At 35.4% G+C, this 13,484-nt stretch overlaps 1 protein-coding gene across 1 annotated transcript in view; it reads right to left on the bottom strand.

Moving 5' to 3' along the window:
* sl (small wing phospholipase C gamma 1) overlaps positions 1-10,538 on the bottom strand; it is a 546,737-nt gene extending 536,199 nt beyond the window's left edge. The window contains exons 1-2 of the mRNA XM_090398565.1: positions 10,111-10,538; positions 5,131-5,280 (exon numbers count right to left, since the gene is read on the bottom strand). Coding sequence (XP_090254691.1) covers positions 5,131-5,280; positions 10,111-10,324 — 364 coding nt within the window. The 5' untranslated portion in view covers positions 10,325-10,538. The remainder of the gene's footprint in view (positions 1-5,130; positions 5,281-10,110) is intronic.
* Between the last annotated feature and the right edge of the window lie 2,946 nt (positions 10,539-13,484).

Below are 13,484 nucleotides of genomic sequence, written 5' to 3'. Positions count from 1 at the left end.
AAAAATGGATGAATCTTTATTTTTCAGGGAAAGAAGGAGTAGCTATAGCATTCAACACTTAAGTATGAGGATAATCTTCTTGAATAGCAGGCACTATCAAGTAGTAGAGTGATGTGGGCAGAGATCAGAATAGGGAACTAGACAATGAGATTTATTTGTGCTTATGGTCCCACAGAAGTTTCTCCTAAAGAAGAAGTAGAGGAATTTTGAACCATCAGAGAAGACAACTGACACAAAGAAAAAGTTGGTCCTTGTTGGAGATCTAAGCAACAGAGCAGGAAATGATTATTACATATAGAAATGTTTTTGGAAAATTTGGAGACAAGAGTAAAGCTAATAATAATGGTAAGTACCTGCTGGATTTCTCTTTAGAACATACACCAGTTATTATTTTCAGCATGCTCCAACATAAAGATGTACACAAATTCACAAGAAGAGAAGAAGCAAAAATTAAGAAAAGTTTCATTGACTACGTCATTGTTAACGTATATCTTCACACTGATTCAGGACACAAGAGTATACAGAGGATTTGAAATTGAAGGTGATCACAATTTAGTTTTGAGCAGGATAAAATTGAATATCTGAAAAGAAAAGTGTATCACACTTAAAAATGTGAAAGTTAGTTTTAAAATGAATCAGAGTCAAGCAGCTTACAGAGATGAACTGCAGACTCAAATAATACAGAAATATTATCCAAGAAAAAAATTTGAGTTTGAAAATAAGAACCAAATCTTGAAGATTCAGTGGAGGACTCTGAGAAAATATTGATAGATTCAACTACAGAGGAATGTAGTGAGGTTTGGTATGGTTAATTCTCTAGACATGTTTTCTCCATTAAACTTCAAGTGAAGTTGCCTGTAAAGATAGAAAAATCAGAACTCCATGACTCAGGAAGTTAAAGAGGCAGTTAAGGAAAAGAAAGCATATTGAAAGTTCCTGGCAAGTAAGTCAGCTTGTGTTCTTAAAGAACATAGAGAAACAAGTAAGAAAGCAAAGCACTGCACAAAACTAGGTAAAATAAGTCATAGGTTGCTTTAATATCATTTTGATTCTAGGTTTTTATCAGAACTTTCCAGACCTCCTTGTATTAGTGACAAGAAGAACTTGTTTATTTTACTCTCTCATCTATCAAAGTATACTGCAGCTGAATTTGTGAAAAATGGATGGTTTATTGAATTTAACTTTATAACAGGCTGTGTTAAAAAGGCACTTAAGGTATTCAAACATTTTAGAGTTCATCTTTCTTTGGAAAGCAGCTATAGGTATGTTTTCCTGAGCAATTTCTGACTAAGTCTATATCATAGCATTTTTGTGTAAGTGTGTGTCTGTCTGTCTGTGTGTGAAAATTGAAGTCACATGAAAACTAAATTTAAATGTTTCCATTTTAAAAAAGGCCTTGAATTTAAATAAAGATATTAAAATAACACTATTTAAAAGCCTCTATCATGTATGTTCAAGTATATAATTACACTAAGCTAATTCATGTTGTGAGTTGTGAAAATAAGCTTATGCCAATACTACATTACAAATGCAAAATTGGTCTTGTTAAATTTTTTTGTTGGTTTAATGAAATGTCTAATTTTTATAATAATGGTGATGACTTGGTTATGCAAAATAAAATGTTTGAGAATACTCATCAGTTTATTTCAAAATGAATCTGGAAATGCAAGGTAGGTTTTAGTTTATAACAGGGTGAGAGATATAGTGCTACTTGTTGTCATAGACAGTATTGCTTTACATTTTGGAAACAGCAACAGGGTATCTTTGAGGAAATCTCTGTTTAAATTAACTTTTAGCAAGGACAAACATTGCACAAAGGAAATAACTTACTGAATTAATTACATAAGATACTATCTATATCTCCTGGTTGAAAATAAAATTATTACATTCATTGGAGGCCACCCATAATCAAATAACTTAATAATAGATGATATCCATTTTTAAAATGAAAAAAAAAAAAAAAAAAAAAAAAAGTGTAAATTATGCAAAGAAAATAAGGCAATATTTTGAATGCAACAAGGCTGAAAATTCACTCGCCACTTGTCTTTTACAACTTGCCTGTGGCGAGCAGATTTCTGAAGCCCTGGGGCAGAAACACTGAAAAACATCAACTGCATCCCAGGGAACCTATAGAAAAAGTGAAACATATTAGCTGTTTAGGCAGACTTTTTAGTGAAGATGGTAAATTAAATATGGAAATAGTCAGAATTAGCAAAGTCAGTGAATACATTTATATGGAATAAGAGAAAAATGATGAAAGTTTATTTTCCACTTGGTTAGAGTATAATAAATTTAGTTTAATCCTTTATCCAAGTGTGAGCAAACAAAGTTTGCGCCTGAAAGTATCTTCAGGACTGGGTTAAGGTGGTACACACCAGGGAAACTCGTTGCAAAGGTGGAGCAAGCTACCAACATTCCTATCCTAGTATCTCCTATAATGCAAAACACATCTCCTTGCAGATATGTCTATTGTTATGCATTAAGGGAAGGGCCACTACCCAGACCGGTTTCGACCTTTATTGAGGTCTCTTCAGTGGGAGCCAGGCCCAAGTCGAGATATCAGGCAGAAGCATTAGCAGGTCATCTCCACCTATAGGAATTGCCAATTGGTGTGCCACCCTTTTTTAATAAATTACTCTGGATTTAGAGAAAGATGTTGAAAGTTTATTTTCCACTTGGTTAGAGTATAATAAATTTAGTTTAATCCTTTATCCAAGTGTGAGCAAACAAAGTTTGCGCCTGAAAGTATCTTCAGGACTGGGTTAAGGTGGTACACACCAGGGCAACTCGTTTGTTCACACTTGGATAAAGGATTAAACTAAATTTATTATACTCTAACCAAGTGGAAAATAAACTTTCAACATCTTTCTCTAAATCCAGAGTAATTTATTAAAAAAGGGTGGCACACCAATTGGCAATTCCTATAGGTGGAGATGACCTGCTAATGCTTCTGCCTGATATCTCGACTTGGGCCTGGCTCCCACTGAAGAGACCTCAATAAAGGTCGAAACCGGTCTGGGTAGTGGCCCTTCCCTTAATGCATAACAATAGACATATCTGCAAGGAGATGTGTTTTGCATTATAGGAGATACTAGGATAGGAATGTTGGTAGCTTGCTCCACCTTTGCAACGAGTTGCCCTGGTGTGTACCACCTTAACCCAGTCCTGAAGATACTTTCAGGCGCAAACTTTGTTTGCTCACACTTGGATAAAGGATTAAACTAAATTTATTATACTCTAACCAAGTGGAAAATAAACTTTCAACATCTTTCTCTAAATCCAGAGTAATTTATTAAAAAAGGGTGGCACACCAATTGGCAATTCCTATAGGTGGAGATGACCTGCTAATGCTTCTGCCTGATATCTCGACTTGGGCCTGGCTCCCACTGAAGAGACCTCAATAAAGGTCGAAACCGGTCTGGGTAGTGGCCCTTCCCTTAATGCATAACAATAGACATATCCGCAAGGAGATGTGTTTTGCATTATAGGAGATACTAGGATAGGAATGTTGGTAGCTTGCTCCACCTTTGCAACGAGTTGCCCTGGTGTGTACCACCTTAACCCAGTCCTGAAGATACTTTCAGGCGCAAACTTTGTTTGCTCACACTTGGATAAAGGATTAAACTAAATTTATTATACTCTAACCAAGTGGAAAATAAACTTTCAACATCTTTCTCTAAATCCAGAGTAATTTATTAAAAAAGGGTGGCACACCAATTGGCAATTCCTATAGGTGGAGATGACCTGCTAATGCTTCTGCCTGATATCTCGACTTGGGCCTGGCTCCCACTGAAGAGACCTCAATAAAGGTCGAAACCGGTCTGGGTAGTGGCCCTTCCCTTAATGCATAACAATAGACATATCCGCAAGGAGATGTGTTTTGCATTATAGGAGATACTAGGATAGGAATGTTGGTAGCTTGCTCCACCTTTGCAACGAGTTGCCCTGGTGTGTACCACCTTAACCCAGTCCTGAAGATACTTTCAGGCGCAAACTTTGTTTGCTCACACATGGATAAAGGATTAAACTAAATTTATTATAAGAGAAAAATGAGTCAAAATAATAAACTTTAAACAATAAAGGTTATGCATTTTAGGGTTAAAATATTACTATCTATGTACTCCAAGAAACCGATGAAGCCAAGGATATGGAAGGTGTTGGTGAAAAGGGAGTCAAGGTTCAGCAAAAGTAACTGAAACAGCTCAAAGGATTACTTGGTTATTGAAAACCACTCTGATAAGTAAAGATAACTTGGTTATCATATTTCATTATAATGCCTTGATAAGACCCTATTCTATCTGGACTGTGAACAGATCTAGATAACTTGAGTATCTTGGGGGGGGGGGGGATGGAAAGGTTCCTAGGCAAGTCACTAAAACTGCGGCAGGTCTTTGTAATGCCTCCTTATGAGGATAGGCAGAAGATTTGTGGGTTATAGAAATTGGTTGACAGGAAAGAAAAGCACAATAGAGATAGCAAGAGATACATGATAAAGACAAATTACTGAGAAAGTAATTTATAAGATTGATACAGAGAAAATATTTCAGTACTGGTCTGGTAAAGGTAGAACTAGGGATCACTCCTGGAAATTGTATAAGGGTATGAGGACTAGATTTTTTGCTTGGAGAGTGGTAAAAGAGTGGAATGGACCGCCAGAGCCTGTTATGGGTTTGTGTCAGTGAATGAGTTCAAAGCCAAATATGATAGATCTTGTGCAAATATTGGTAGTGCGTAGCATAATGTTTAGGGCTTCCTCTGAGTCTATGGACTTCACGGAGTTGTCCATGTAGTAATGATAATAAATGATAATTTTTTGGGGGATTATCTGCTCATTCTCTAGGAAGTTATAAATGCTCATTATTTAAGGTAAGTTTTTTCACAATGGTTCATTACTAAATGATGCAATATCTATTTCACAAATTAAAAGTTTCTTTTGCATACTAAATGCATATGACTAGACTAGAGAATGTTTTTTCAAATACTTCATTATAAGTTTAGTAATAAATACATTAACAAATTTAATACTTTGAATAAAAACCAAGCTTTTAAATGTTTTAAATACATTAAACAGCAATTAATATGCTGAAAATTATCAATACTCAACAATTAAGCGATGATCTAAATTCTTACCAACACACGACAATGACTTCAAACAGAATGTGCTACCATACAGTACAACAAAGCACTGATTGTGATCCCATCTTCGAGCTTCATCTGGCCACCTTTCAAATATTTTTGAATTTTTCCCAATTCGGACTTCTTTTACTTCTCTGAGATCAACTAAATTAAATGCAAAACTGTGAATATAAAATATCTTTAAAAGAATTTAAAGGAGACTATTCAAGATTGGAAATTCAAGGTTTACTTTTAGAAAAAATAATGCTTAACACAGTATTATTTATTAAAAATTGAAACTTATATTACAATATATAATACACGTGGAAGGCCAAGGACTCGCTGGATAGATTATATCCAAAACCTTGGGTGGACACATTTGGGAATCCCAACAGAACACCTGAGCTTGGTGGCAGAGGATCGTGACCATTGGGAGTTCCTCTTGTAGCTGTTGCCACCACAACCCAATTAGGAAAGGTGGACCTTGAAGATGTATGTATGTATGTATTTATTACAATATATACTGTATATAGTTTGCTAAAGTGGATGCAAGATCCATATATAATATATATTTAAACAAGCAGAAAAAAATGAACTGATTTCCTTGACTTGTCCATGTGAAGGAAATCAGTTCTTAATGAATTCATTTAACACAGTGGTCACCAAAGGGGTCGATATGACATTGTTAGGGGTTGATTCGGGCTCAGGGGTCGATTGGGAGTTGACAGAAAAATATAAGACATCATTGTATGGGTAATATTTAATTCGGTTAACTTGGATTACCTCCATGACAAAAGATATGGAGGTAATGACAACGCAATTAAGAGTGAATCGTTGGATCAGTACCTCCATCTTACAGGTCCATGAATAGGACCTGTAAGATGGAGTAAGGTCATGAAAATAGTTACTGAGGCCAATCAAGTAGGCCAAAATTACGTACTTACCAATAAACGGATGTTGGTGGGAGCGAGATTGCAACACGTGCGTGGTTCTTATTTACTGATACTTACAAGTATTCGATCCCAGTCTCATTTTTGCGCATCGACATACAAGTAAGTGTTAATGGTCTAAAATTCATCAACATACATATTATAATTCAATCGTTATTCATTCATGAACTAAACTTCTCTATGTTGAAGAGTTGAGCAACGCTGGTAGTAATACCAGTGATATTAATACCAGTAGTTTATTAATATCACTAGTAATACCAGTGATATTACTAGTGATAGTTATAGTAGTAGTAATATAATAATATATACTATATTATACATACAATAAACACTGTAACTATAAAATAAACAATCTAAAAACTCACATAAGCATCTTTTTTTGCTTGTCCTATTATAATTACGTAATAGTAAAATGTAGGGGGTCGATAACAAGTCAAGAAACTCTTGAAGGGGTCAACGGGCAAATAACTTTGGCGACCATGAAATAGCCTCTGCAGGGTATTGTTGCAATCAAAATAATATTTCACAAATGCAATTACAAAGAACTCTTCCCCCCTCTGGCTCTCTCTCTCTCTCAGCTAATAATAGCCATTCTTATTTAGATTGGGATTGTTTGTAAGGATTCACTTCGCTCTTTAAAACTTCTGATTGTAAATTTAGATGTGTGGAGAATTATTTTCTTTTACATTTATAGCAAGGTGTGTTTCTTGTTGTTTTCTTCTTGAAGAGTACAAAAATTAAATAAAATAAAAATAAATGAACATAACACACTTTGTCTCACATGCTGAATGTGGATCAGTACTAAACTTGATTCAAAGTCAGAAAGATACTCAGCTATCAACTGTTTAAACAGTATACACATTCCACCAACAAAATTTACTATTCCTTAATCAATGGCACTTCTGTATAAAATAAATAAATAAATAATAATAAAAAGTGCATTGAAAATATTTTCTCAAATTATCTTTTAAATTATCAAAAAGTACCTTTTAACAAAGAAAAATTGTTAAGAAAAAGGAATACTGTAGAATAAAACATGGATAAAACTAATTTAAAGGGTCAAGCAAAACTTAATCTAAACAAGAATAAACATACCAAATTTCATGAGACAATTCTCTGTTAATTACATGGGAAGAAAGCATCATATGGTGAGGAATTAAGCATTCAGGCAAATGCTTAATCCTTGAAGAAGGTTATTTCAATAAAATAACAACAAATACAAGGAACTGGCCATATATATATATATGGTCAGTTATATATATATATATATATATATATATATACAGGGTGTTCGGGATAAATTTGACAGTTTCGTAAGGAAAAAGAAAATCTTCTTTGTATCTATTAAATTTAATGAATTGACAAAAAAACATTACAGGCAGAGTTAATTACAATACTATCAACAAGATTTACTCAAAATAACCACCATTAGCATCGATCACAGCTTCAATTCTGCTTCGGAACCTCGAACAAGCTGATGCTACAGTCTCCCTGGGAAGGGCCGCAAAAACTGTTTTAATTTTATCCATTAACTGGGCTTTTGTATTACTGGAAGTGCGATTGGTGTCTTTTTCAACTGCGCCCCATACAAAATAATCCATGGGGTTAAGGTCTGGGGAGTTTGGAGGCCAAACATTTGGACTGGTGAAGTCGTAGAAATTTTCAGACAACCATTTTTGACTTTTCCCAGAGGTGTGGCAAGGGGCCGAATCCTGCTGCCATACATACGGCCTACCATTGGCTACCCTTGTTATCCAGGGCTTGACTACAGTTAGCAACTCCACGAACAAAGCCCGAATTCCAATGCCAGGGTTCTTCAACACCTGTTCCTGCAGATTTGCGAGGAATTCTGCTGTACGAACGCAATCAGATCGTCTGCTAGGGATCTTTCTTCTTGCTACATCCTCGTAGTCACCATTGCAAGTCTCTAGTTCATGCCTGATTGTTTTTACTGTATTCAGGGAGCATTGGGCAGCAGTCGTAATATCCTTATTTTGATGGCGGGCACGAATCATCATGATACAAGTTATTCTCTTCCATGATTCAGGTGGGTTCCAGCTATCCGTCCTTTCTGACATCTTGTATATGAATGAAGAAGGGTCCAAACTTTTAAATGAAGAGAAGTGTGTGTTAATACATGTAACTTACGGAAAAATATAATTAATTATAAATATGTCAAATTTATCCCGAACACCCTGTATATATATATACATATATATGGTCAGTTATATATATATATATGGTCAAGTTCTTACTATTCATTACAAAGTTATGCTAATCTTTTATTACAATAAGAAAACATGACACTGTTATTAACTGATCGCATGTGTAATAACAGTTATGATAAAATGACATCTGTATTCTTAGGAAAAGGCTGTTCAGTTGATTTTATATCATGTTGATAATATGATCTGCTGACAAACATGATTTGCCTATTTTTAAGCTCAAGTGTGCTCTGGGGTGGGAGAGACATTTTAGTGAAACTTCTGGAAACCTCTTCAGTGAAATGCTAAGGAATAAGGCTTCATACTTGAAGTATATGGTAATTCTGCTGTCAGGTCAGAAGAAAAGTTCTGGTAGTCAATTACGTAAATTGTACATGAGGTTTGTTACTAACTGTCAGCTTTATTTTCTTCTGTTTTTAATTCCTACTATAGACAGTGGCATGGAATGGGGGCTGTTGTATTTTCTTTTTGAATGAATTTGATGAATGGATGCTGGCTGTTGTTGATATGTATCACTAATCTTGGTTTTTACTATCAAGTCATCAAACAGTAATGTACGATATCCAGAGAAACAGATATCCCCCACCCCCTTAAAGTTTGGGTCTAGTTATGCTACTGTATAGGTTTCAATGAAGATCTCATTTGAAAAACTTTTCATGATCTGGAGATGTCCTGATGAACTCTGCATTGTCTAGCTAGAAATAAATAGGTTTTCTAAACTTCTCTGCTAAAATCCTTAGACAGTTGCCAAGCCTCAGGTTTAATGTTGAAAGTTTTTTCACTTAGTTATACATTAAATTAAAGATGCCAAGAACTGTCAAGTGAAAACTTTAAACATCTCTGATCCAGAATAATTTAATAGTAAGATACAACTTTTCTCTATCTGTATATAGGAATTATATGACTTCTGCATTACTTCAATCTTGGTATCCCTTCTGACGAAACGTCTTCTGACAAATGTAGAAACCAGTCTAGGTAGTAACATTTCCCATAATTCATAGCATTATACACATCCAAAAGGATGTGTGCTTTGCATTATAGGATTTCAAGGCAATTGATGTGAAGTCATTAGCCTCCATATACAAATAGCATTGATACTTCATGTGAAAACTTTGTTTGCTTATACTTAGTTAAAGGATTAAACCAAGAATATAATTTCTTGGCATTTTTAATTCTCAGAGTTTATCATCTCATCATATCATTTGGCCACACATAATGGGATATGAATAGCCAAGTTAAACTGTAATATATAATATTTACGCTGGACATATAAAAACTATCTACCAAAAGAGTTCCCACTGAAATATTGCCATAACCATCCTATTAAGAGATATGCCAAATTTCAAATGCCTCTTATATTATATGAAGTATGGTAAAATTAAATTGCTTTGTGTAAAGGGGATCAATTGTTCTATGCTGTTAGCACACTTGCCTTCGATGAGTCTTTGGATTCCCTGGAGGTGTCGCAAAATAATAATAATAACATCTAACTACTTTCTTATTGTGATCTTGATCTTTAATGAAAATTTTTAGCACAGATATCAATGAACTCTTTCGGATCTTTTCTGACTGGTCTTAAAATCGAGATAACGCTTTCATGCATATGTATTTTGTGTGTTAATAAAGATTCCGTCGGGTGGTCTGAACGAACTCTAACCTCAGTCTTCGCGGTGAACACAACCGTTTTTTTTTTTTTTTTGGTGCATAATATAGGCTCACGTCATTTGTCTAAGAATTCAAGTTTCGGTAAACGTTCACAAATTCTGTAATAGTATAATGATAGATTGAAATACTTATGAAAAACAGATTTAATAACATACCTGCTCCATCAATAACATTCTTTCCGGAAACAGGCCTCAGCCAAATAATTTGTCTGGTCTCTAATTTGATACAAAATGTGCGTTTCTCTGGCCTTCTTTTCAAATAAAATTTATAGAATACGCTACCTTGCTCTAATTTGCGAATTATTTGTTCTACTTCAGGTAAGGGAGATGACATAATTGGTATACCATTCGGAAGACAGGAAACAGCCATTTTAATTTAATAGTTGATAAATTTTCTTTCAATTACATTTACTTATCTGAATAACTGCCTAACTTTCTAACACACGTGATTAAATTATCGTTTCCTAATTTCTTAACAGGCACTACAATTAAAAGTCCTAATAATTCTAGCAGTCATTCTAACTTTTATATAAGCTTTTGTTTTCATGTTCGACAATTAGCCACAAAACAGCTGCACGAAAAGTTTCTTCATAACAAATGCAAGAAAAAAAAAAAAAAAACTTTTTGAAAACTGGCTCCTCATCCAATCATTCAGACAACTGACAGCACAAACACAAACATGTACTTAAATTTACATAACACAAGATGGCGCTGCATCAACAGCTTCAGATCATTCAATAAAAAATACTTTAAAAAAAAAAAAAGAAAGAGACTACTGGGGAAACTCATAAAATTTACACCGGCTGTACCCACATTGTGGACAAACAGACAAAGCATCGACCTTGGTATCGAAAAACATCTCAGAAATATCACCTATGGTAGAACCATGGTCAGGACATTGCTCTAATAGTGTTAAATCGATTCAGTTTTGTTTTCAGAATATTTCTGATCCATTTGGTGAATTCCACTGCTTACTGTTGCTTAAGTTTCGAGTGGAGAATATCACTGGCTTCTCATATTGCTAGGTATCTCATATTTCTAGGTATTTATAGTCTACGTTAGTTGAAATTGTTTTATAATCAATTTGGGTTATCTTCTGGAATGTGGGGTGGAAGGGGGTGGTGAAGCGCAATACATAGCCTCTCCCACTCAAATGTCAACCTCACCTTCCCGTGGTCCATCCTGTTCTAAAAGTACAAACGAGGCATTGGCGACCGAGTATGGGCAGTATAACCTTAACACCCTAACAGAGTAAATGCTGTTAGATCTGCCTGTCCAGAGGCGTTAGGTAGCAGCCCTACCACTGGACTTACCCAGCGACAGGTTAGTAACCTGCACTGAAATTCAAAATACTTTCAAGTTTCATGCAAAGAAAAGCCGGACGGACTGTCAGGGAAAAGACCACAACCCAGGAAACGGTGAACGAAATTGGAAAAAGGAACACATAATGAAGATTGCAACATGGAATGTGAGAAGCATTGCACACAAAGAAGAAGAAGAACTTGATAAACAACTAAACCAAGCTAACATAAAGATATGTATAGTAATAGAAACAAAGAAGAAACAAAAAGGTACAAAAGAAACAAACAACTATATACAAATCTACAGTGGGGTAAAAAAAAAAAAGAGTAAAAGCAGGTATAATGATTATGGTACATAAATCCCTAAAGAACAATATTGTATATTACAACTATTTGAATGAAAGACTAATATAAATTAGACTCAAGACATTAAGAGGCCACATAACAATAATTGGTGCATATGCACCAGAAGAGGGAAAAGAAGAAGAAGACAGTAATATATTTCATAAAGAATTACAGAATGCCATAGATAAAACAAACAAAACTGACTATTTACTGCTAGCAGGAGACTTAAATGCCAGAATAGGAAGCAAAAAATACAAAACAAACATAGGTAAATTTGGCGAAGATACATGTAATCAAAATGGTCGCAGATTGCGCGATTTTGTCATTTATAATGTACCTCTGTACCGAGCCTTGATAAGACCTCATCTCGATTACTGTGCCCAGATTTGGTCACCTCGGTTCCTTCTTGATGGGGAGGAGGTGGAGAGGATCCAGAGGCGAGTGACTAAGATGATAACAGGTCTATGGAATGAACCATATGAGAACAGGTTGAAGATTTGTGGGTTGCAGAAACTAGTTGATAGGCGGAGGAGGGGAGATATGATTGAGACATTCAAATTGCTAAAGGGATTCTATAGGATTAATTCAGAGGATATTTTTGAGATCAGGACTGGTGGTGGGAGAACTAGGGGACACCTATGGAAGCTGGGCAAGAGTGTGGTTAGCAGGGGTGTTAGAGCTGGGTTCTTTACTTTTAGAGTGGTAAATGAGTGAAATAATCTGCCAGTCTGTTGTGGGTGCTATGACGGTGAACGAGTTCAAGACAAGGTATGATAGATACCGTGAGAATGTAATCGCATAGTTGTGTGGACATGATGTTTAGGGCCTCCCTCGATGAGTCTAAAGACAACTGGAGTCGCCCGAAATAATAAAAAAAAAAAAAAAAATCAGCTAACGCCTTTTTATTCCCCGTATACGGGGAGTAAGCGAGGCCATTTAGCCCTATCTAACTTTTGGAGACTGAGTGGGCAGTTCAATCTCCACTGGTACCAATCAGAGATAGATGGCCCAAGGCTATCACTAATTAAGCGGTACTCAGTGAAGAGAGACGGCTCAAATGTGCCGCCATCTCGTGGTCCCTAACCCTAACACAATATATTTAATGTCTGAAATAATGTGGGTTCTACGGTCGATTTTCTTGAGTTTACAGGACGAAAAACCCGAGTTTCCGGGAGGAAAAACCTGCTTGCCCGTGCCAGAGATCGACTAACTCGGGAACCGGTCGAAAAAAGGCTTAGAAAAATTTCCTCTAGTCGCCGACTAGACTCGAAACCAAGTCTTCCTTCGTGCGGCCAAGCGCGGTGGTTGGCAAACGCCACATCCACTGAGCTACACAGGCTCCCCGAAATAATAATAATAATAATAATAATATGAGAATAATGAATTCAATGTTTAAACACAAGGAAATACATAAATATACTTGGTCAGCCAGAGGATACAAATCAGTAATTGACTACGTTATCACAAATTTTAAATTAGCGGAGTTAATTTTAGACGGAAGAGCATATCGAGGCTTTGAATTAAACTCTGATCATTATATGGTATCAGCAAAAATTCGTTTTAAACCAAAGTGGCTAAAAACACATAGAATTGAAAATTCTTACCAGCCAAGCTACAAAATTTCTTCATTAGAGGATCCTCAAGTTAGACTACAATATCAAAAATGCACAAACTTAAAAACAGAAACCACACATGAATCAAGCAACATAGAAGATGAATGGGAAAATTTGAAACAAATTCTCACAAAAGCAGCAACAGAAACCTTAGGAATAAAGCACAAATGGATTAGAAAAAGAGGACTACGAGACTGGAACAAAGAAATATAAAATATAATAAAAACCAAAAAGGACAGTTACCAGAAATGGCTAAATTCCAAAAACAATA

This window comes from Typopeltis vanoorti, chromosome 9, assembly GCF_054136105.1.
Source record: "Typopeltis vanoorti isolate ZY-2024b chromosome 9, IOZ_Tvanoo_1.0, whole genome shotgun sequence".
NCBI lineage: Eukaryota > Metazoa > Arthropoda > Arachnida > Uropygi > Thelyphonidae > Typopeltis > Typopeltis vanoorti.
This window is presented reverse-complemented; position numbering and strand designations above follow the sequence as displayed.